Below are 25,054 nucleotides of genomic sequence, written 5' to 3' on the forward strand. Positions count from 1 at the left end.
CAAATCTCAAGAAATCTAGAGAGGGTCATCTCAAACATATTGGGAAACATCTGAGAGAGAAAAATGGTATTTGTTAAAGGAATAACTTAGATGACATTTAATTTCATTCAACAAAATTAAATTATTTAAATATGATGGATAGTTTTCTATACCTACCTATTTTCACTGACATGGATGTGCTCACACGTCCACATAAGATAAAACCATACTGACAGAGATAACATGCCAATCACCTCAATACATCAAGCAGCATAGGGCCCCATCTGGTCTATCCTACCATAAAAATGAATCAACTTTTGTATTTTGTAACCAAAAAGTTGCTATTGAAGACTAAACTAATTCATAAGTTATTGACAAACACAAAAACAGGAAAAAAATAAAAAGACAAGACCACAGCATCCAAAGGAATCGGCTTTATTGTTGAACCTGTATTTAAAACCCCAAAACCAATTGAAAGCATAGAACTCAGGGCACCTGCATCTTGTGACAGTGGGGCCTAAGAACAGCTATCTGCACCGCAAACCTCTTAAACCAAAAATCAGATTTCAATCTGAGAACAATGATGATCAGTGTGTGCCGTTTAAGTGAACCAATAGACTGAATTTTAGAGTGTTGGAAATTATGGGCGAGTTTGAGAATTAAGAAAATCTACAAAATATAACACAAATGTAAACATCTAGATCATTTCAGAGGGCTGAAATTCTCCTGAATGCATATTTAAGAGATGTCTTTGGGCTGGTTTCTAAAATATTGAGTTGTGGCCAAATGAAAATGGCTGTCAGAAGATGATATAACCCTGTGTCCAGCCAGTAAAATCCATCTGCTAAAATATGCAGACCAGTGTTGAAGATCTGAGGCTGGTTTAAAAAAAGAAAAGTCCAAAGCAAAGATGTCAATCAAGTGGAATAAGTTTAGACTTTTGCTTTTATATTTGTAGCTTTGTTCTTCCCTATCTATCTATCAATCAATCAATCAATCTGTCTTGCTCTCTACCAGTGTGTTCAAAGATGGCACTGATAGAACTCTTTGCAATGGTACAGGCTCCTTAAGGGCCGAACAGTGGAAAAAAATCTCCACAATTGACATCTGGACAAGCGCCTGGGGGACGAAAGGGGGAATTGGTAATGAAAGGGCGATGACAGTGAAATGGTGCAGAAAAGGGTACCCGGCACCAAAGTTGAGTGGCTATAGTTTTTGCAAAGCAAACGTAAACCAATCCACATTCAAAGCATAGCTTCTTAAGCCTTCAGAAGTCAACAGTCAATTGCAATCTTGAGGAAAAAGAACCTCTGCAGCTAAACCAACCATTCGACTTCAATCTAATCAAGCATTGATGAGAATTGATGCTCAAAGAAACTCATCTTCCATCAAAATAAAGGGTTATGAAAAATGAATGGAAGAAAATAAAGCAAGCATGCGTGTTCGGTGAAGAAAGCGTTTTAAACTAAGGTTGAAGATCTAAGAAACCATGATGATGTAAAAAGATCAGTGCTGCAAACCACAAAGCTCCTTCAGCTGCATGTTTACTTCAAAATGGGCTTGAAAAAGTAATTTCTCTCAACAAATAAAATTTTTGGAAATTAAATAACAGCATTATTCCTTCTCTGTTTATTATTTACACAACATCCTCAGTGAGTTGGGCAAAGACATTTAATATCAGATGTTTCATCAATGGTGCTGAAAGGTTAGTTTGGACCACGGAGCGAGATGAAGAGGGTGGAAGGAGCTTCGCCCAAGTGCTTGTCTAAATAAAAGTCCCAGAATGCACTGGGCTCACACAGAGAGTGCTACATGGGTACAACCCATCATCTTCGGCCATCAATCATCATCAAAGTGACGCAGCTCACAGCGTTGGATCGGGCGCATATTCGGGCACGCGGCTGGCATCGGCGTTTAGATGCGACACAGTCAGTGAGGGAGGGGAGGAGTTAAGGATTAGGCATACTAAAACGGCAGGAATACAGGGAAGCACGTCCACTCTCACTGCTGTTCCCGGTGGGATGTATGGTGCAGCCTGGATTCGTGGGGTTTTAGCTGCGGGGCAAACTGCACATCTCGCAGTGCTCGGTGCCAGGTTGGTTCATGAAGGTGCAGTGGAGGCAGGACCACACAGCTGAAGAGGACTGGGGGAGTGTTGGGCCGCCCATGGCATAATCCAGAGATCCCGATGGCTGCCCTCCAACTGTGCCTGGGATAAACAAAAGAAAAATGGTCTGCTAGTTGGAAAACCTATTGAAGAAATACTGAAAAACAAGATTTAATAAACTAAAAATAAACTAAAACAGAAAAAAAAAAAAAACCTAAATAGTAGTATTAAAAAAAATATATTGATAAAAGAAAAAAAAAAAAATTTAAATAAACTGAAAACATAAAAATTCAAGCAAATTCAAAATATCAATAAAAGTATTATCATTATATAAAGAGTACTAAAACAACACTGTTCAGGACTACTCACTGCACAGTTGCTCGATTGTGGCCCACTGCTCAGATTTCTTCCAGGTCTGAGCCAGCTCCTCATTGGATGTCTTCACTGCATCCAGCAGAAGCCCAATGCTGTCCTGTAGACATCAAAGAAAAGGAGATGAAGTTGTCAGGCAAAATACATATACAAACTCTTAAGATAAAACTAATTCTTCATAATAAAAAATAAAAATAAATAAAAACCAAGCAGGATAAAGCCTCGTGCACACCGGGACGATAATCACACGCGCTTATCACCAGGATTTTGAGACGTCTTTGTGTTCATACCCAAGCGATTTTCACTGCCGAGTGAACGTGCAAATTCACTCCCTGAGGTTAGATGGCGCTTAATGAAAAACAGAAATACCATCGAATCCTATTTGATCTGCAATTCCCCTCCATAACAACTCCCTCTTATCGAGAATTTTGTAGTCACTGTCGCGTTTGTCATAAAGCCCTTTGTGTTCAGACATCAATAAGACCAGCAGCTCTACATTCATCTTGCCTTGATGCATTGTTACGGTCGGTGGCTTGAATGGTGTCGTCTTTAACTTTTTCTTGGCGTCGCGTTTACTTTGAGCATGTACACGTGCGCTCTCTCTCTTTCTCTTAGGTGGATGCACCTGTTTGTTGTTGAGAGTGATTGACTGAGAGGAGTTAAAAGACCACCGAGGAAGAGAAAAGGAGAGACGACAGCTTTTTGTGGGCCAGCCAGCAAACAGCGTCCTTGTGCCTTATTCTGTGTATTGTTTTGTTTTTCTCCTTTTTCTTATTTGTTGTCCGTTTTGTTAAATTGTTTCTCGGTTGATTAGTTTGTTGTAATTGTTATATATTGAGTGAGTGAATAAATAGTCTTGAGCAGCTACATCTTACTCATTCTTGTTTATGTTTCATCATCCCTCTCTTTTTTTTCTCGAGCCTTTTAATGAGAGGTTGTAACAGCATCTTCTTCGTCTACTTACTTCCCCTGTCGTTAGGTATCAATGTGTGCTCGGCAAGACCGTTTTGTGCTTGAGCTCCACCAAGTCTTATTTTACTGTAACTTCAGCAGCTCACGTGAACAAAAGCGCCAATCTCATTGGGCAGCCAGTTTTTAATGCAGCGCGTTAAACAAAAAAATACGAGCCCGACGCCTTTACACCTGTGCTGTGTCTCAATTCACATACTATTCATCCTAAAAAGTATTTGAAAATAGAATTTGTATGTCCCAAATCATAAGCTGCGTCCCAAATGACACACTATACACCATGCACTTATGCACTCAACCATGTAGTGTATGAATAATATAAGGTTATTTTGTCATTAATAATCGGAGTCTGATAGCCCCTCCCCCTCCGCAACATAGTTAAATCTGTGACAGTTGAGTGCATGAAGTGTTCCACATTCCACACTTAATGTTTTCGGTAATTTAAGTGCATCATCCGGGTATTTAAAGTGCACTTTTTATTTTTGGAACTTTCAGTGTAAACACACTAGTCACTATATATACACATATAAATACAATGAAAAACTCACCTGTAAGGGCATGACCTCATTGGTGACAAGAAAGAGAAGCAGATGGAAGTCTGAGACGATGTCCAGAAAGGAGGAGGAAGAGGAAGAACACTGGGAAAGATACGTCGCTAAACTGTGGAAGTCCTGCACGCACACACAAACAATTCTTTGGTCAATGTCTTCAACAAAAAAAAGCTGTGAGATGTCTCCAGATATGATACAGATCTAAAACATCATTCCTAGACTGAAGAGACTTCTAACCCTAAATGTGTACCTGGGTCTCTCCCAGAGCATCTCTGTTTTCGATGGGGAAGCGAAGAGTAGAGGAGAAAGTGAACACGGGGTCCTTTGGGAAAGTGGTGGTGATCTGAAAAACAGAAGGTTAAATAGCAATAATAAACAAAAGACAAAGACAGTATTAAAGGTGACATCATGAAAATCTGAATTTTCCCGGTTTTAAGTGCTATAATCAGGTCCCCAGTGCATCTACCAACTAAGGAAACGTGAAAAATATTAACTCAGTAACTTTGCTTTAGTAAGCCCTTTTCTGCAAAATACGAGTTACTCGCATGCTGTGACAGCCGCTTTCTGTCCGTGTGCTTCGGATGTGTGCACTCTTAAAACCGTATATCAGAAGTTTAAACTAATATGGTTTAAAACCCATGATTTCAGCGTGATAAACATCATGATAATCAGAACCAAAACAGATGTTTTTAGCCGGTACGAGCTGAAATGGCGCAGCTCTATTCTGGAAAGGGGGTGGGAGCAGCAGCTCATTTGGATTTAAAGACACAGGCACAAAAATCTGAGTGTTTCTGCTTCCACTCAAAATAGGTATTTTCAAAATGATATAATAAATTATCTGTGAGGTATTTTGAGCTGAAACTTCACAGACACATTTTGGGGACACCAGAGACTTATATTACATATTGTAAAAAGGGGCATAATATGTCACCTTTAAAGCTCAATTGTTTACAGCCATTTTAATGTCATGTACCATCATTTGGACTTGGCTCTCTATTGGGTTTGGAAGACCAGCTATCAAAGAGGACAAGATCTACATCTAGTAGTATAAAAACTACTTCCCTGCACCATTGGATTTTTGACTGAGATGTGTAGACTGAAGGTCTAGATTCGATCAGTGCAAAAGTATGTAGTTATAATAACATGACAACTACTCACATCAATGATCAAGTACTCCACTGGCAGTGGTCGGGCTAAATGTGTGATGTCATTGCCGAATTTGTCTTTGTCCTGGAGGAGAAGACAAAGATTGAAAAATGTGAACATTTTCATGCCTCACTGACAACTAATCCCATGCATTCCTATGGAAGAAGTAACACTGATAAGACTGTTTATTCCCAAAGCAACAGAAACATAAACTTCCTGTTTTAAGAAATGTGACACGCTCAAGTAAAAAAGCTCAGACAGTTAAGAAACATCAGTCAAACCCTGCAAGTGATATGATCAAGGTTACAGTTACATGCTGGAACAGAAATGAGAATGTACACTTCGGTTTAAAAGTTCGGGGTCAAATACTTTTATTCAGCAAAGGTGGCATTATATTGATAAAAAGTGACAGTAAAGACTTTTACATTACAAAATAAAGATTACATTAATGCTGTTATTTTGAACTATTCAATCAATCAAATTAGAATTAATTCTGATTGATCATGTGACACTAAAGACTGGAGTAATGCCTGCTGATAATTCAGATTTCCCAACACAGAAATAAATAAAAATTTTAAATTATTAAAACAAACATTTATTTTAAAAATCGCAACAATATTTCACAATATTAATGTTGTTTTTACTTTATTTTGATCAAATAAATGCAGACACGATGAGCATAAAATGTGTCTTACCAACCTCAAATGTTTGAATGGTAGTGTATGTGCATGCATGCATCCTATGCATATGTCTTTAGTAACATGCTGTGAGACTGAATGTTCTGTAGAAGAAATGTTTTAGTCCAGTACCTTATAGAAGACATCAGGGACGTATTGCTCTGTGCTGGACTCTTTGGCAAAGCCCAGTTCAGGAACATCTCTGCAGGGCAGTAGACATTCATCCCTCACCAGAGCCATGCACTGATTGGACACTTGATACCCTTCAAAGTGCACCTGGTTATCGGGACCACCTGTCAACGCAAAAAAAAAAAGCTAGTCAAATCCATGCTCTACTTTTCAGGCCACTATGTTTTCTTTTAGCACTAAACCGGTTAAGTTTTTCCGGGTACCAATAAAATATTCCATGCAAAAAATGTCATGGAGTGAGACTGATTTATCGGCCTTGAACTAAATATCACACAGATTTTTGACACGATCAAATGCCTTAATTTATCACCACACTGGATAACCGAACAGCAGCAGTAAATCTTGCGCAAAGGAGGAAGCTGCATACCTGTTGCCACCACTGTGACAAACTTGGATCCAAAATGGCCATCCGGGGAAAGCCGACACGCGTTGGCTTGTTGGTTCTGGAAGTGTCCAGCTGTGATGCACTCCTCTGCACTCAGGAAGTATGAATCCTAGACAGGAGAGACAAATCCACTGGTTAATAATGATCTCAGAACACACCATGCAGTTAGTCAAATGCTAATCTTTGATTTCCCAATTGACCTTGTTTCTGGTGTAGCGGACTGTGCCTATCCTGGTGTCCTCTGACAGAAGATCTGTGAAAATCCAGCCCACCTAAACAAAAATAGCCAATATTACTAATTAAAAACATCTTTACATTTGGAAGCTGTTCAACATGCTCAGGCAGTAACAAGGGCCATGACTGATCGGGCCACTTCTATCATGCACCAGACAGTAATTTTGAAAGTAACATATGGAAGCCATAGATGTGTGAAGAGAAAGGAACTCTAAGAATCCCATCAGAGAGCCTCATGGGATGGATGACTTATATATATATATATATATATATATTTTTAAGAGGCATGGAAAAAGACTTGCCTTCCGCAGGCCTAGTTTTGCAGCAATCTCCTCAACCGCTTCTGCCTTGGGATCGTCAATCAACTCCAAGCTGTTCTGGGTTCCAATCTGAGTCAAAGCACACAGGTGGAAATGAAAAGAACAAATCAGCAAAACAATACTTTGAATAAAATAGTTCCATACATGCATGATGCTTAATCTACAGCAATGCAATTTATACAACTTTATTAATTGTTAGGGAGCAATTTGGATTAAATGGCAGACATGGTCAGTGAACTATAACATTGTATTCCAGATCAAATTTTATCATTAGTTTGAATTAAATTCATTCATATGAACCAAAACCCCTGGAATAAAGCATTCAATTATTTGAATTATATATTATTTTATTAAATTATTTTAATATATTGCCTCTCCTAGTTTCCTTAAAGTTTGAAAGAGTATTGTCTTCATTTTAGCAGAAACAACAGAAATATCTTCTGACAAGGGGTCTTGAAACAAAAGTCTGAAAACTGCTGTCCTAAATGTAAGTCTTTCATTGCCCTCTTGTGTTTATCTGGTACCGTAGCTTAAAGAATAAAAGCTTGGAGAATCATAGTCACTCAAAGTTATGAAAACTAATGCTATTGTTTTATTTGAAGTAAAAAAAAATGCTGGGCTCCTGATATGCTGGGCTCAGACCTGAGTCTCTCACCTGAGGAGGTTCATAAATGGCGGCAACCTCTGCTCGAATACCAAGAGGGATGTCTTTGTGCTCGGTGTAGCGTCCATACAGGTACCCCATCCGCTGGTTACCTGTCTTCCTCCAGAAGTCGAGGAAACGGTCCGCAATGGTGTGATTCTCAAACATGATGTTGTCCACATGTCGATATTTCTGCAGTTTCATCAGATCAAAACAGACAGAAATATGACACTGCCCCTCAGGGAGCGCTCATTTACTTGCCCGAGCAAGAAACAGAGAAGCAGCGGGTTCATTTTTAAAGCAAGAAATTGATTAGTGAACAGTTTGTCTGAATGTAATGTAAGAGTTAGATGAAAGTAAAGATGTTTATGATACAGACTGAGAGGAGCTATGTACCTGTCTGTTGAGAGTGATGGCGCTGGGTTGGCACTTGGTACAGATGCCCTCTGGCCAGGGCGGATGCCCCTCACAGCCAGATTTAATCTTACAGCTGATATTCTCAAGTGCCACAAACTTCCCCCTGAGAGACAGGAGAAGTTTATTAAATCACTCTATTCCCAAAACCTTACTTAAGTGAGAGTGTAGAGAGTTCTCAAAAGCACTAACTTGTCTGCTCCGCCGGTGAGTTTCCGGATGTAAGCGTGAAAGGACATGTGCTTGACCGGTGGGTCGAGGTGGTTCAAATAGTCTTCATCAAAAGGCTATTACAACAGAAAATGAAAGATGAAATGGCAACTTTGTACTTTTGTGCCATGCAGCAATTATATTTTACAAAATATACAAATGAATTTCCATGACCTTTTAGGGTTTTAATTATTCTCCAGAACTCTTACAGGTCTAGAAATCACACTTTTAATTTAAAATTCCTCACACATCCAAGTTCAGAGACTGTGTATAAATAAAAATGATAGTTATTGAGGGAACAATTTTAAAGGAACACTCCACTTTTTTTGGAAATAGGCTCATTTTACAACTCCCCTAGAGTTAAACAGTTGAGTTTTACTGCTTTTGAATCCATTCAGCCGATCTCCGGGTCTGGCGGTAGCACTTTTAGCTTAGCTTAGCATAGATCATTGAATCGGATTAGACCATTAGCATTTGGTCATCAAAAATGACCAAAGAGTTTAGATAATTTTCCTATTTAAAGCTGGACTCTTCTGTAGTTACATTGTGTACTAAGACCGACGGAAAATGAAAAGTTGCGATTTTTCTAGGCCGATATGGCTAGGAACTATACTCTCATTCAGTCGTGGCCTAATGGTTAGAGAGTCTGCCTTGTAATCCAAAGGTTGCGGGTTCGAGTCTCGGGCCGGCAGGAATTGTAGGTGGAGGGAGTGAATGTACAGCGCTCTCTCCACCCTCAATACCACGACTGAGGTGCCCTTGAGCAAGGCACCGAACCCCCAACTGCTCCCCGGGCGCTGCAGCATAAATGGCTGCCCACTGCTCCGGGTGTGTGTGTTCACTGCTGTGTGTGTGCACTTTGGATGGGTTAAATGCAGAGCACGAATTCCGAGTATGGGTCACCATACTTGGCTGAATGTCACTTCACTTCACTTCTTCACTTCATTCCGGCATAATAATCAATGAACTTTGCTGCCGTACCATGGGTGCAGCAGGCGCAATGATATTACGCAGTGCCTCAAAGTAGTCTTCAGCTAGGTAACTAGTTATGATATAGCTGGGGACTACTTTCAGGTGCTGTGTAATATCATTAAAATCGCAACTTTTCATTTTCCGTCGGTCTTAGTACACGATGTAACTACAGAAGAGTCAAGCTTTAAATAGGAAAATTATCGAAACTCTTTGGTCATTTTTGAACGAGATGCTAATGGTCTAATCCGATTCAATGATCTATGCTATGCTAAGCTAAAAGTGCTCCTGCCAGACCCAGAGATCGGCTGAATGGATTCAAAAACGGTAAAACTCAACTGTTTAGCTCTAGGGGAGTTGTAAAATGCCTAGAAAGCCTATTTCCAAAAAAAGTGGAGTGTTCCTTTAAAAATGCATATGTTTTAAACTTTGTTTTTAGCTGTAATAGCTTATTTTAAATCAGTTTTAAGTCTAGAGTGTTAACTGAGGTGCCTTAGTTGAGAACCATCAGTCTTCCCGTCAGTATTCGTTTGTTCCACAGGGAGGATCACAAGTTCTTACCTCTAAAGGTACGCAGTGCACACATTTCCCCATGGGACCGTGCCGGCACCTGAGAAAAAAATGAAAAAATAATGCTTTATAAACATAAAAATATGTCTTGAATTCGCTGTATTATTCAGTAGGTTGCATGATGCAGTACCTCCAAACAATGGCATGAAAATAACTTCAAGGAAGTTGGGAATATATCCTATAAAAATGGTTTCCAATGCAGTGTGGAAAGTGAGGCAGACTTACAGCTGGGGGTCTTGGTTTCTGTAGATCTTTCCCTCTTGTTTGGACAGATACTGGTCAATCTCGTCCTCTTGGATCTGTGGTGCAGAGTGTGAACGGGATAAGGAAGATGATGATGAAGAGGATGATGGGAAGGAAGGGTAGGAAGAAGAAGTGTGAGGCTGAGCTGTGTCCATGTTCTCACTGGAGGGTCCAGCTGAGGATGGGAAAAGATAGAGCATGTCGCCATGCCTAAAAGACAGAGAAAAACAACTCAGTTATGTTTATGGATGCAAACACACTTGCACAACTGTGTAAACTCAATCTCTCACAACGGCACACTTACTTGATTTTCAGCAGACTGAGGGTCTTGCTCTGTGACAGGATCTCTCCAGTCTTGTTCCGGTTCAGGTAGACAGAGAAACCATTTGAACTGAAGCCAAACTCTTTGGCAACCTAGCAAGAATGTAGCAAAGTATGTCAGAAACGAAGCTGACAAGTCTTTTATTTTGCTCCTGGAAATGATGGATTTAACATTACTGCTGCAACTAGACATTCCTTGTCCATTTCTCTTATCCCTGTTTTGGAGCCTCAACTAATAAGCTGATAAAATGTACACGTTAAATATTTACATTTACATTTAGTCATCTGGCAGACGCTTTTATCCAAAGCGACTTACAATTGGGGAATACAAGAAGCGATTCATCTTGAAGAGGCAATCAGACAGAGGAAGTGCTCGTAACACCAAGTCTCAGTCATTGTTCAAATAAGTAAAAGCTAGCAAGGGAAGGAGAGAAAGATAGAGGGAAAGATTAAGTTATTTTTTTTTTGAGTTTAGGATGACGTCAAGTAGTGCCAAAAGAGATGAGTTTTCAGTTGTTGCTTGAAGATTGACAGGGATCCAGCATTCCGGATAGGGGTGGGAAGATTATTCCACCAGCCAGGAATGGTGAACGAGAATGTTCTGGAGATTGATTTTGAGCCTCTCTGTGATGGTACCACAAGGCGTCGCTCACTAGCAGATCTCAGACTTCTGGAGGGGATGTAGATTCGTAATAGTGAGTGGAAGTAGGAGGGTGCTGAGCCTGTGTTCATTCTGTATGCAAGCATCAGTGTCTTGAACTTCATGCGAGCTGCCACTGGTAGCCAGTGCAAGGAGATGAAGAGAGGTGTAACATGGGCTCGTTGAAGACCATTCGTGCCGCTGCATTCTGAATCATTTGTAGAGGTTTGACTGTGTTTGATGGCAGTCCAGCCAGAAGAGCATTGCAGTAGTCCAGCCTGGAAACGACAAGGGCCTGGACAAGAAGTTGTGCAGCATGCTCTGTCAGAAAGGTCCTGATCTTTCTGATGTTGTGTAGTGCAAACCTGCAGGATCGAGCAGTCTTTGCAATGTGCTCTTTGAAGGTCAGCTGGTCATCAAAGTTTACACCAAGATTTCTGACTGAAGTTGATGGGGCAATCATTGATGAGCCTAACTGAATCGTGAAGTCATGCTGTAGAGTCGGAGTGGCAGGGAAGACAAGAAGCTCCGTCTTTGCCAGGTTGAGCTGTAGGTGATGTTCTTTCATCCATGCCGAGATGTCCGCCAGGCAGCCTGAGATCCGTGCAGCTACTCTTGGGTCATCTGGTTGAAAAGAGAGATAGAGCTGTGTGTCATCGGCGTAGCAGTGATAGGAGAAGCCATATGCATGTATGATGGGACCCAGTGATGTAGTGTATGTGAAGAAGAGGAGGGGTCCAAGAACCGATCCCTGAGGAACTCCAGTGACCAGTTCATGTGGTTTGGATACCTCCCCTCCCCAGGTCACCCTGAAAGACCTACCAGTGAGATAGGATTCAAACCAGCGAAGTGGAATCCCAGTGATGCCCAGTGATGAGAGGGTAGACAGGAGGATCTGATGATTGACAGTGTCAAAAGCAGCAGAACGATCCAGCAGAATGAGGACTGATGATTTGGAATGGGCCTTTGCAATTCGCAGGGCTTCAGTGACTGAGAGTAGCGCAGTCTCTGTTGAATGGCCACTCCTGAAGCCTGACTGTTTAGCATCCAGTTTGTTGTACTGTGAAAGAAACAGTGGGAGCTGGTTGAAGACAACTCGTTCGAGTGTTTTCGCTACGAATGGAAGGAGAGAGACAGGTCTGTAGTTTTCTAAAAGAGAAGTGTTTAATGTAGGTTTTTTGAGCAGTGGGGTTACCCGAGCCTGCTTGAATGCTGTGGGGAAGATGCCTGTGAGGAGAGATATGTTGATAATGTGTGTGAGTGCCGGTAAGAGTGTGGGAGAGATTGTTTGGAGAAGGTGTGAGGGGATTGGGTCAAGAGGACATGTTGTAGGATGGCTGGAGAGGAGAAGTTTGGATACTTCTGCCTCGGTGAGTGGACAGAAGGTGAAGATGGGAGTTAGAGCAGTGGATGTGGTTGATTGGAGGTCCTGTGTGTGTGGAATTGAGAACTGGTTACCGATTGTCCTAGTTTTGTCTGTGAAGAAAGTGGCAAAGTCGTCAGCTGTTATCAAAGTGGTGGGAGGTGGAGGAGGGGGACAGAGGAGAGAATTAAATGTTCTGAAGAGCTTACGCATGTCTGGAGCGCTGTTGATCTTGTTGTGGAAATGTGAGGATTTGGCAGTGTGGACTTCAGTAGAGAAAGATGAAAGCAAAGACTGATACCTACTCAGGTCCGACGGATCATTTGATTTGCGCCATTTTCTCTCTGCCACTCTGAGTTTGGTCCGATGCTCATGAAGAACATCGGATAACCAGGGGTTAGAAGGGGCAGCCCGTGCTGGCCTGGAGGAGAGAGGACAGATGTCGTCTAGACAAGAGGTTAAGGTAGAGCATAATGTGTCAGTAGCTGCATTCACATCCAGAGATGAGTAATGGGTAGGCGAGGGAAGAGAGGAGGATACTACAGAGGAAAGAAGGGAGGGGGAAAGGGAGCGTAGGTTACATCTGAAAGTAACCAGTAAGGGAGATGGTGGCACCTGGGTAGCAAAATGTAAAGTAAATGTAATGAAGAAATGGTCAGAGATATGTAGTGGTTGTACCAGAATGTTATCTGTAGTACAATTGCATGTGTAAATTAAATCAAGTTGGTTGCCTGATTTGTGTGTGCTAGTAGTGGTAAGGCGTTTGAGATCAAATGAAGCTAGGAGTGAATGGAAGTCTGTAGCATAAGGCCTGTCTAGGTGAATGTTGAAATCGCCGAAGACTAAGAGTGGAGTGCCATCCTCCATGAAAGAGGACAGCAGCCCGTCCAGCTCCTCTAGGAAGGTGGCTAGAATTTGGCCAGGATGACGGTAGATTACCACAATCTGGAGTTTTATAGGAGCTGTTACAGTAATGGCATGAGATTCAAATGAGTTGTGATTGCCTAGGGGAGAGTGGGTTGAGTATTTCCAATTGTTTGAAATGAGCAGACCAGTGCCCCCACCCCGGCCAACATGCCTTGGGGTGTGAGAGAAAGAGAAATTGTGAGAGAGAGCAGCTGGAGTTGCTGAGTCTTCTGGACGAATCCAGGTCTCAGTCAAGCCCAAAATGCTGAGTGTGGATTGTAAGGAAAAAGCAGAAATGAAGTCAGCTTTGTTGACAGCTGACTGGCAATTCCAGAGACCCACAGAGAAAGAAAGAGGTGCAGTGGAGGATGTAGAGAAGTTTTGCGTGTTTTTTAGAGCGAGGTTGAGAGAGAACCGGAATGGTTTGGAAACACATAATAGAGGTGGAAGGATAGAGGATAGGAAAGGAGAGTGCGTGAGGGAAGATAGAAATGATACTTAAGTGTGTGCTCTGTGTCGTTGCTCGGTTAATGTCGCGCAGGAAAAAGTCGTCGGCCTTTACACTCGTTGGTCTTCACACGAGGAGGCTGAGCACGACGGCTGAACGCTTCCGCGTCAGCGCTCGGACATCAAATAAATACAGTCTAGGAAACTAGAGTGATAACAGCTGTGGCCGGCTTCTGATCAGCCCAGGCAATAAGGTTAAAGGACAGCTAATAGCTCAAGACAAAACTAAACACTTCGCACAATCACAGGCTCGTTCTTAGCTGAGGCGCAAATTATTCTAATTACCAGTAAGTGCAGTCAATCATATAAACCTCAACGAAAATGCAGAGTAGAAATAGGTAGGAAATGAACTATTCCTTCCTAGTAGCAAGTAAATAATTTAAACAACAGAACTGCGACCAAGTATTCCAACACTTATGCGAGCTGGCATCCGTCTCTTCTGGTGACTAATCGGCTTTATTATTATTTAAATAATATAGACATTCAAAATGTGTAAAGATTTTCTTTTCAGACATTGCTCAAACTCTAATGAGAGTACAGTGCATGAGAGAAAGAGAAAAAGAAAGTATTTGAGATGATGGTGCAAGAAAACAAAAGATTACACACTCCTCATTTTCAATCAATTTATACATACAGACATATACAATGGAAAAATCTATTAATCAAACTACTGAATCTACTGGAAAGTCTACTAGTGGAATGTAAACAGGAAAACAATGCAAAGATGTGATGCCACTGACATAGCAAATCTAGTCCTTAAATTCTTCAACTAAAGCACCTACACTACACTCACTTATAACTAATTTCATAGGACACGTATCCAAAGTGAACTCATTCGTAGCTCGACAGGCTGTTCCGAATTTAAACTAGTTATAATTCACCATCAGGTGGTTCTGGTAACAAGATAGCCTAATTGAGAACATTACTCTAAAAAAAAGTGCAGTCTCAGTCATTTGGACATGATGGATCAATTTGTTTCTGTCCATTAGGTAACCGAAAACCCAGCAGAAGACTGATATCTTTACTAATCCAATCAGCAAAAGCTTTTACTGGTCACTCAGGCCACTATGTCCTAAATTTAACTTTTAACTGTAACCCTGTTAATAACATATTAAACATATGAGGCCTTTTTAAAAATGCAGTGGGCATTTCTTTTAATCCATGCACCAGAATACAAGATGAACAAGCACACATTTTTCAAAGCTAGAGCCCTTGACATCTCTCTGTCTCTTTCCTGCCATTTAATCCCAAAATCAAACTGTGAGATGGTCTCAATTGATCGCCGGCTCACTCTCCAGTCTCCACCCTCCTGCTGAGAGACATGAATCTTTAATGGGCCCTGCAGTGTCTACATCAGGCAAACACAAACCCTTTGCCCGTCTCAAAAGAGCCTTCAGCACCTTCAACTACCAACATCCTCTAAGACTTCTATTATAATACAATTTACCCAATCCAATGACATTATGGTCAAAGATTGACATGCGGTAACTACTTAATTATTTTGAATATTGATTACCTACAACTACTTTTCTACTAAACATACAATTAGTCAGACCTAGAAATAAAATTATGAAATTTTTAGATACCAAATAAAAATAGGACTAAACTATAAAGGCCCTTCATTTTATATTAAGAGGCATTTTGGTCACTTTCAATGGGATTTTGGACACAAGCCCTGGTTCATTCCTGACTTTGCTGCAAGCACGCCGCCCATCAAGCTTTGCACCACAGCAAAAATGTGTGTCACTGCAGCCCACATCTGTGTGACTGCAGCATATGGACATAGGTCTCCTTTTTCAGAGCCGCCTCATTAATAAATCAACATTCAGTACTCAGCAGGAACAGGAGTCTGTGACAGCACTTTAGAATGACTCTCAGGATCTAATGCTGTGCTTTTGTTGTAGTGTTATTCACAGACAGGCTATGAATGTAACCATTGCATAAGTGCAGAGGCATGATAATGAATACTATCTGGGGTGAATATAATTATGCCATAACTATAGTGAAGGAGCAAGTTAATTTGACAGTATATTTAATACTTATACTATGAGTTTGCTACATGATTTTTTTCTTCTTGCACTAAACTATTTTTAATCCACTTAGCTTCAAAGGCTGATTGATAAATGTTATGTTCCATTTTTGGAGCAAAGATATAATATGATACGGTTTAAAAATTTGGGGTTGGTAAAACTTTTGATGTTTTTGAAAACATAAAACATCAATAAAAATGTCTCTTATGCTCATCAAGGCTCACCAAATCAGGAAAAACTGTAATATTATGAAATATAAATATAATTTAAAATATTTGTTTTGTATTTTAATTTATTTTTAAAAAGCAATTTATTAATGTGATAATTCGTGTAGTTGAAAAAAAACATGATATTTTAGAAATCATTCTAACATGCCGATTTGCAATCAAGAAACATTTCTTATTATTATCAATTGTTGAAAACAGTTGTGCTGGTTAATAGTTTTGTGGAAACAGTGATGCTTTTTCAGGATTCTTTGATGAATAGAAAGTTAAAAAGTACAACATTTATTTGAAATAGAAATATTTTTCAACCTAATAAATGTCTTTACTGTCATTTAAAAAAAATAAAATAAACGCTTCCTTGCTTAGATATTGCACACATCACATACGTGTTTGTGCCCTATTGTCATTAAAAGGTTTTAAATAAGATAATTGTACAATATATGAGAAAGAAAATATCATCACTGAGTGAGGTTCCTTATACCTTCTTGAGGAAACCTGCAGCTGTCTCACGCTTTGTTGAGGTGATTTTTTTCATTCCCTCTGGAGACTGGACACGGATGATCTGTCAATGAATAAACATAAGGGAATGGAAAGCAAGTTTATGGTTACTACAACAGGTATGTTTGTTGTTCAATCATGTGCTTGTTTCTCATACAGATCTAGCACAGAATTACTCATACAGAAAAGTTACAAGTTAAAACTAGACGAGTGCTCAACTACAAATCAGCAAAACAAACCAGTATGACTAAGAGAAAACAGGTGGTTGGAGATGATAAACTCAACAAAATGTCGCAGAAGGTATGCATACCACACGAATCCATGTCCAAACATCTCACTGCATGACATATAATATTAACACATACTCTCACTGCTTTTTCTTAATACAAAAACATCATGTCATTCAAAGCACTTCATTAAGTAACTCAATGTCATTTCACTTCTAAAATATAAAACTATGAGAAGCACTGAATCTAAACAATCATTTTACCCTCTATTTTAACACGTCAGCTATTTATTAAGAGCAAATTCAGCATCTAGACTTTAATAAGTAGTTGACATGAAGACGATATGTGTCAATGCATCAACCTGTGCCAAATAAAGTCCACCACAGCAGAAATTATAAACCTCAGCTACAAATTATAAGGTATGTAAGTCAGTTGTGTTGTAATCACACACACATAAACGTTGTTTTTAGTATTCAATGCGTTTCTGGACGATTCTGATCATTAGCATTATGCTAACAATTCTGCTGCCTCATCACTGGATGACAGACTTCATCCAAACTACCGATATACACACGCAGACTGACACTTACTATGTTTTCCGCCATGTTGATGGGATGAACCGTCCCTCTTGATGTCGCTGAAATGAGAGTTGACGTATTTTAATATCGCTGTTTATAAGATCTTCTCGGACCTATGCAGCGATGCCAAACTCATAGAGCCGGTGCTACATCTATCTGATCCGGGCTGTGACTGCGTCCTGCTTAACATCACCGGATAGAAACAAAGAGTTAAATGTTGTGTTCCTGTATATGTCCGTTTTTTTTTTTTTTAGAGATTGTATGTATTGTTTTATTTTATTTTATTTTATAAATAAGAAATTACTTACAGCAACAAAACCGTTTAAAAATTATATACATCGTTTTTGTTGTTGTAGAATTTTCCATCTAGAGATTATGCAGATTTATTGTATCAATATATTTTCTTCTGTGACATCTTATTTACACCGTATGCTAATTTAACCTGTTTTTCCTCTTGTTGCTGCTGTTTCTTCATTTGCATTCTTATTGGTGGTGGAACTGACTAATTAGAAATAATCCTGAGGCTTTAGGACAACATCTAGGCCTATAGCCTAATACATCTTGCTTATATAATGTATATTTTGAATTTAGAAGTAGAAATCAAAGCTACTCTCTGAACAAATAAAATATTTCAGCACTTCCTTTAACTATATTTTATACAAGTTTATATTTTATTCAACAGGTGGCTGATTCTTTCAATATTAGTTAATGCATTACATATGAAAAAAAAAAAAACATCCTTGTACATTTACATTTAGTCATTTAGCAGATGCTTTTATCCAAAGCGACTTACAAATTTGGACAATGGACGGAATTAAAATCAACAAAAGAGCAATGATACGCAAGTGCTATAACAAGTCTCAGTTAGTAGTACAATGTAGTACATGTAGCAAGGGTTTTTTAAATTATATAATAAATAAAAAGAAAACAGGTAGAATAGAAAAAGAATAGAGCAAGCTAGTGTTAGAGGCCTTTTTGCTTTTGTTGATTTTATAATAAATAAAAAGAAAAGAAATAGGCAGAATACAAAAATAATAGAAAAGCTAGTGTTTTGTTTTTTTTAAGAAAACAAGCAGTTAGTAAGTTTGTAGCCTTGTAGCCTTTTATTCGAACATTTTATATTATCATTAAAAACAATGTTTTCAACAATGCTTTTTTTTCATTTCTCAGCTTATAGGCATAAAAAACAAGCAAATATTTTTTTTCAAGCTTTATTTTGATCTCATCCTGTAGAGAGAAACCTTCACTTTAGTCACTGATGTTGTCAACCCTCAAACATGCCCTCAAAATAGATACATGTTCAGCCAGAAACCCTATATCTGCAAAATACAGGCCTAAAACAACACAGAAGAACTTCACTCAAGATTTAAGGATTCAGAAGGACACACAGTCCTAACACATATAAAGGATCTGTGCAAAAATGTACTTATGATCATGCTTGTGCAAACCACATCTTTTCATAGAATTTACTTTGGATATATTATTTGGCTCCACGAGGATCTGACTGTGCAGGAAATGGGCTTTTTTTCACTAAATAAAAATTCTAGAATGTGACTAACTAATGGATGAACAAATGAATGAATAAACAAACAAAATAGTGAAAGATAGAGCATGCAACAAACATAAACATAGGGAAATAAACACATATTTGACATAATGCCAATAAAGTGAAAGAAACTCATAAATCTATGAAAGACAAGGACATTTAAATGAATAGATTAAATTATAATGAATAATATTTTACAATGAAATATACAAATGGAAAGTAATGAATACATTAGATAGAAATGATACTAAAATGGGGCACAATGATAATAAGGAGTGTGATGATGAGGATGACAGACGATGGCGATGAAAAATAAAAAAAAAAACTACACAAAATGATCACGGATGAAAGAAACACAAGCATGACAGCCCAACACTGTTCCCTCACAGTCACCTGAGAGACTTACTGAAACCAAAAATTATTGCCAAAAATGAAATCGTGCCTGTATGTGTGCTAACATATGAAAGCATTGAATGAAGGGGTTGCAAAGCACAAAGCAAGCATGATATTAAAATATGTACGGTTCCTGAGGGTATCCTTACACAGAATACACAAAAATAAAAAAAAATAAAAAGTACAAGGGAGTGAAAAGGTTGAAACTTAACAGCATTTATTACCCAACTGGGTATCTTGATGGGGAAATAGTGGGATGAAATATAGTTTTGGGAATCTAATGTTGGCCAACAGGGTGTTTCATCTCTACAGGACTTTGATCTTTTCTTATGAACTCGGCGAAGGTGGACAGAGGAGGCACCGAGGCACGTGAAATGAGAAGCCATTCATTTCACGGGCACGTGTCTTGCTTTTACTCACTCTGAGGCTGTCTTGCTTGCGTACGTTTTGTGTTCCAGAAGAAAACAGGAAGGGAGAGTAAAAAAAAGTAGAAGAGAGCAAAGAAAAGAGCAGCGGTTTTTCTAGGCAAACATAATGTGATCTGACGGGATCGTATAGACTTTTCTGTTCTATAGTTTGAGCAGAACATGTTCTTGGACTGCAAGAAAGAAAAGAAACCGGAGGGAGAGATAGTCAGATAGATTTTTTTTTTTTTTTTTTGATGTTGATTTTCTTAGTTTTTCCATTTTTATAAATTTTTGGTGTTTATTCTGTTATAAAAGTTGTAACGGTCCACATGGAGACGGCGGCCAGGATGGAGGCAGGTGGTTTGGAGAACATGACAGGAAAGGGTCTAAATTGCCCAGAGGATGATGGGAAGGTGACGGGCTCAGATGATACCATACTGAGCCAGCTCGTGAAGCTCCAGATGGTTGAAGGCCTCCCAGGGGCAGATGACAGTGATGTCTGTAGTTAGAAACACAGGAACATGAGTTCATCTATCAATCAAAGGGTTAACTTAAGCAGCTTGAAGGCCAGCTAGCATTCACGTCTGTTTAATAACAGTGATGTCATAATGTCATATGGAATGTTTGATGATGCACTGTATGATCAGACTAATCATTTCAGACGAGGACAGCTTAGAATAAATGGTAGGTGATGTTGTTATGAAGGCAAAATATGTGAGGAGAAATGCAGAGGTGAAACTTACCAGTGCCTAAACCTTCCATGCCAGGGATGTCGTCTCCGAAACTATTAAACACATAATAAAAATAGATGTTAAATTCAGTTAGATACCCATTTTAAAATACATTTGTGAACAGTCATGATGCAGAATTATTGAATATGCACAGTTTCAAGTATTCTTTAGTATAATAAAGCATGAATGAAGTGTGGAATATCACAAAGCCATTTTCACAAAGATTTTACTTTATGATTTTACTGTCTAACTTACCCTTGGATACCCTTCTTTGGTGGTTTGCTCTTGAACTGGCGAGTCTGCCTCTGCTTGAACTTGGGTGGTCCTTTGCGTGGTGTGGCGGGACCACCGGTGACACGGGTGGCGGATTTGATCTCTGGTTTGGGCGGCTCGAGATTCATGACTGTTGGTCACTTTTCTTTGAATCCGCTCCCCGTGATGTAGTGCTAATGTAAATACATAAAAAAGACTGGAGTGAGTTTATAGTTCATACCCAATGACATTGATTTATCTATAAAATTGATTTTGGCTTCATTCTGGAAAGAAAATTTACTGTGAAGGACTTTATGACACATAAAAATACAGTTTTTTAAATTACACATTAGGTCAGGAAGGTTACACAAATTGCAAGGTCAAACCGGCAGCTAATGAATATCTATGGCAGCCACCCCAGACTGAGAAAACTATAACCATAATCCTCTTACTGATAAGTAATACGCAAATCCAAATATATATTCCACTGTAATTGAATGTCTAACATGGCCCGTGCTTCCAGAATTGAGCTCAGGGAAAGTGTGATGGGTAGGGTGACCCATTTTGTGTAATCCGGAGCTTGGATTAATAAATGTCCCCCATCCCAATGGTGGCAATCTGCACTTGGGTTAATCTTATTAGAGCAGGGCTAACACCAAACATGCTGAGCAAACAGAAAAGATAAGAGTCAAAATATGACCTTCAGGTAGAGTCCTCATAGATTAATGGGAATAGACAATGGCAATGATGGCTGTTTCACAATTGTTCTTTCTTTCTTTCTTTCTTTCTTGGAACAGAGGTAACAATAATGAATTCTGTTAACATCATATTCAAAACATTAGATTTATATTAAAAAGGACAATGGTATGCATATTTTCATATATTTTAAACAACAAACATTCATAAATTTTAAAAGATTTATCTTCAGTCGACACGTGTACATATAGTGCATATATCAGTGCATATGGCTTATCCAATTAAACAGTGTTAATAAAAAAATAATCCATTTATGATTCATTTAAATTGTTCAATTGAAAGTTTTTACATTTTGCAGATATATTGTATAAAAATAATTATACAACTGCCTGGAATATTCTGTTTGGCCAATTATGGCATTCTGTGGTTGTGCAAAATGATCACTAAACTGTTTAAATGACTTATCCCAGGCTGTTATGCAAATCTATGGTCTATTTCTTCTCCCATAATAAAATATTTGAACTGAAATTAATATACTATTCAATAAGTACCCATATAAGAAGTAGCATGGTGTGCAGTCAAATCCTCCTCAAGACCCATAATACCTCATAGTATTATGACCTTTTGACACATTGTATATTTTCAGCCACATTATTATACAGAATATTACAAAACAACTTATTCATTATGGATAATTCATATTTGAAGGTTGCACTCACCGTTTTTTTGATTGACAGGCTGTTGACTGGGTGCAGCTGCACCGTTTCTTATGTATGTCTCTCCTGTGGAGGGGTGGATGTCAACGCTCGGCTTTCTTTGGGAGCGGTGCAGGGGTTACAGATCTTTTATACTCTCTGGCCCCCTTAGAAGATTAGGAGAGGGACGCCTCCCGCCCTTGATCCCCCTCAACTGCACATGAACACAATAGGGATGTATGCATTTAATATGTATTTGTGTAGCACCATGTGCTTTTAGCATCATATATATTAACTTTATATCCTATACATTTTTAATATAATAAAACAACATACAGAACTATCCATAATAAACTACATACAGTGGCCTCAAACAGTATTTGTACAAATAAAATATCATTGCATTTGATGATGCCACTTTATATACAGTACTTTAGGCCTGGTTTTGATTAAAAAGTGTGTAACAGAAACAAAGTGTGTTTCAGAACAAAGCTGGCTGTTGATGTTAGAGGACAATAATAAAAAATCAACAAGAATTGTTCCAGATGGTTTCTAGAATAGGCTATTTCTATTTGAGACGGGATTTGCTAATCGAATAACACTGGATAATATAATGGAAATATCCAGAAACGGATGATATAATGTTCATCAGATAGCATTCTTCTAGACTTCTTTGTTCTGCAACTTTCTATCCTTGTTATGCAACAGGCCCCCATCCGTGGGGGTCCGTTACATTGTCCAGTGGCATTCATTAGCGACTCATCCCATCTTTAACAAAACCACTCCAGCAGAGACATCAGCCCAAATCACTGTTTCACACATGCTGTAGTTTGAGACTGCCTTCAGAACAGCACAACAACAATTACTGCAAGGACAAGGTTGGAGGTTTAATTAGTTGATTACATGGTCTAGATCTGCGGTCAGGATTACTTAGTCTCATTAAGGCATCTGGCCATCTGTATTGCTCTACTATAATGAAAGTCTTTGTTATTGACAAGCTGTTGTCAGTTAAATAATAAGAAATCTGTGATTAGGATTAACTATAGCTAAAAAACTCCTTTGTTCTACATCACTATGGGTGATTAAATCTAATTTTCATCTGCAGAACAACATTTTGCAAAACATCTCTAGATGTCTTCTGTCCTTATAATTAGAAAACATGTATATAATATATTTGTATCAGGACAAATTAAATGTGTTGATGTGTTAAAAAAGGGATTTATGGGTCACTGGGTGTTCATACTTGTGTTCGGGTCAGAATGTGGCCCCACAACATCAGTACAAGGTCAGATGTGCCCCTTGTTCTGTCTGTGGCTAATGAGATATGAAGACTCACTGCATGAAGTATCACAACAGAGGAATCGATCAATTACAAAGCCAGTGGGTTACAGGGATTCATGTGCTCTAACAACTGATAACTAGTTTGTGAGATTACTGTGATGACCCAGCTCAAACAATAAATATGTGACCAAACTCTTATCTCTGCTAGTTATTTGAACCATTCAACCAATCACATAACTGACACTTTGATTTGATGTTAAAAATGTTTTATTAGTTTTTAACATACACTTTGGAAATATGGAATTTAAAACCCTAAATTATATATATATATATATATATATATATATATATATATATATATATATATATATATATATATATATATATATATATATATATATATATATATATATATATATATATATATATATATACAAACAGTTCAAGTGCCATTTGAAATTTTCTTCTAAAAATGAGCATTTTTGGCAGGCTCCTATGTGAATATGTGTAGGTTCAGTAACCTCACTTTAACAAAATAAAATGTAATATTTACATAAACATATATACATTTTTGCACACACACACACACACACACACACATATACATATATATACACAAAATAATATTTACATACAGTGGTGTGAAAAAGTGTTGATTTTTTATTTTTTTAATCTTTTAAAAAGATTTTTTATTTTTTTTGCATGTTTGTCACACTTTAATGTTTCAGATCAAACTAATTTAAATATTAATCAAAGATAACAAGTAAACACAACATGCAGTTTTTAAATGAAGGGTTTTTTTTATGAAGGGAAAACTAAATCCAAACCCACATAGCCCTGTGTGAAAAATGAAGTATCACAACAGAGGATACTTCGGCCACTCCTTCCCAGGTCCCAGGAGTGGCCGGCCGACCCAAATTACCCCAAGGACCAAAATTCAGCTGTCTACCAAAAAATCCTGAAGGACAATGTCCGGCCATCTGTTCGTGACCTCAAGCTGAAACGAACTTGGGTTCTGCAGCAGGACAATGATCCAAAACACACCAGCAAATCCACCTCTGAATGGCTGAAGAAAAACAAAATGAAGACCTTGGAGTGGTCTAGTCAAAGTCCTGACCTGAATCCTATTGAGATGCTGTGGCATGACCTTAAAGGCGGTTCATGCTCGAAAACCCTCCAATGTGGCTAAATTACAACAACTCTGCCAAGATGAGTGGGCCAAAATTCCTCCACAGCGCTGTAACAGACTCATTGCAAGTTATCGCAAACGCTTGATTGCAGTTGTTGCTGCCAAGGGTGGCCCAACCAGTAGGGGGCAAGCACTTTTTCACACAGGGCCATGTGGGTTTGGATTTTGTTTTCCCTTCATAATAAAAAAACTTCATTCAAAAACTGCATGTTGTGTTTACTTGTGTTATCTTTGATTAATATTTAAATTAGTTTGATGATCGGAAACATTAAAGTGTGACAAACATGCAAAAAAATAAAAAATCAGGACGAGGGCCAACACTGGCGGTTTTTCACAACACTGTATATCATCGGAAAGCTGAATAAATAAGCTTTTCAGCGATGTATGGTTTGTTAGGATAGGACATTATTTGGCTGAGATACAGCTATTTGAAAATCTAGAATATGAGGGTGCAAAAAAAAAAAAATCTAAATATTGAGAAAAGTTGTCCAAATGTAGTCAATGCATATTACTAATCAAAAAATAAGTTTTGATATATTTATGGTAGGAAATTTACAAAATATCTCAGTGGAACATGACCTTTATTAATATC

General features: G+C 38.5%; 2 protein-coding genes across 5 annotated transcripts; both read right to left on the reverse strand.

The window, feature by feature from the left end:
- Nucleotides 1–398: 398 nt before the first annotated feature.
- Nucleotides 399–17,448, reverse strand: LOC306857979 (nuclear protein localization protein 4 homolog). The gene is made up of 17 exons (XM_079398299.1): nucleotides 17,285–17,448; nucleotides 16,451–16,531; nucleotides 10,283–10,392; nucleotides 9,961–10,188; nucleotides 9,727–9,775; nucleotides 8,179–8,273; nucleotides 7,969–8,092; nucleotides 7,585–7,764; nucleotides 6,912–6,998; nucleotides 6,576–6,647; nucleotides 6,358–6,484; nucleotides 5,934–6,094; nucleotides 5,137–5,208; nucleotides 4,229–4,321; nucleotides 3,976–4,098; nucleotides 2,456–2,558; nucleotides 399–2,188 (listed from the first exon to the last, which is right to left on the reverse strand). The coding sequence occupies exons 1-17, from the start codon at nucleotides 17,297–17,299 to the stop codon at nucleotides 2,031–2,033; spliced, it is 1,878 nt and encodes a 625-aa protein (XP_079254425.1). The 5' UTR covers nucleotides 17,300–17,448; the 3' UTR covers nucleotides 399–2,030.
- A 470-nt stretch (nucleotides 17,449–17,918) lies between these two features.
- LOC306857988 (retinal rod rhodopsin-sensitive cGMP 3',5'-cyclic phosphodiesterase subunit gamma) lies at nucleotides 17,919–22,117 on the reverse strand. 4 transcript variants are annotated; one of them, XM_079398313.1, is made up of 5 exons: nucleotides 22,017–22,115; nucleotides 21,302–21,416; nucleotides 20,605–20,795; nucleotides 20,362–20,402; nucleotides 17,929–20,117 (listed from the first exon to the last, which is right to left on the reverse strand). In XM_079398313.1, the coding sequence occupies exons 3-5, from the start codon at nucleotides 20,748–20,750 to the stop codon at nucleotides 20,041–20,043; spliced, it is 264 nt and encodes an 87-aa protein (XP_079254439.1). In that variant the 5' UTR covers nucleotides 20,751–20,795; nucleotides 21,302–21,416; nucleotides 22,017–22,115; the 3' UTR covers nucleotides 17,929–20,040. The 4 variants fall into 4 exon arrangements, with proteins under 4 accessions (XP_079254440.1, XP_079254439.1, XP_079254441.1 ...); XM_079398315.1 differs by having other exon boundaries at nucleotides 21,302–21,388; nucleotides 21,968–22,115; XM_079398314.1 differs by lacking the exon at nucleotides 21,302–21,416 and having other exon boundaries at nucleotides 17,919–20,117; nucleotides 22,017–22,117.
- Nucleotides 22,118–25,054: the final 2,937 nt, after the last annotated feature.

The sequence above is a fragment of the Barbus barbus genome (assembly GCF_936440315.1).
Source record: "Barbus barbus genome assembly, chromosome: 38".
Lineage (NCBI taxonomy): Eukaryota > Metazoa > Chordata > Actinopteri > Cypriniformes > Cyprinidae > Barbus > Barbus barbus.

What these genes read in the sequence shown, in the direction of transcription:
- LOC306857979 (XM_079398299.1), bottom strand. An exon ending in CTGCAGGTTTCCTCAAGAAG is followed by an intron (nt 10,393 to 16,450) that starts GTATAAGGAACC and finishes CATTCTTGCTAG; the next exon opens with GTTGCCAAAGAGTTTGGCTT. An exon ending in ATGAGGTCATGCCCTTACAG is followed by an intron (nt 2,559 to 3,975) that starts GTGAGTTTTTCA and finishes TGATGTCTACAG; the next exon opens with GACAGCATTGGGCTTCTGCT.
- LOC306857988 (XM_079398314.1), bottom strand. Translation starts at nt 20,750, where the DNA reads ATGAATCTCGAGCCGCCCAAACCAGAGATCAAATCCGCCACCCGTGTC. An exon ending in CCAAAGAAGGGTATCCAAGG is followed by an intron (nt 20,403 to 20,604) that starts GTAAGTTAGACA and finishes TGTGTTTAATAG; the next exon opens with TTTCGGAGACGACATCCCTG. An exon ending in CATGGAAGGTTTAGGCACTG is followed by an intron (nt 20,118 to 20,361) that starts GTAAGTTTCACC and finishes TTCTAACTACAG; the next exon opens with ACATCACTGTCATCTGCCCC.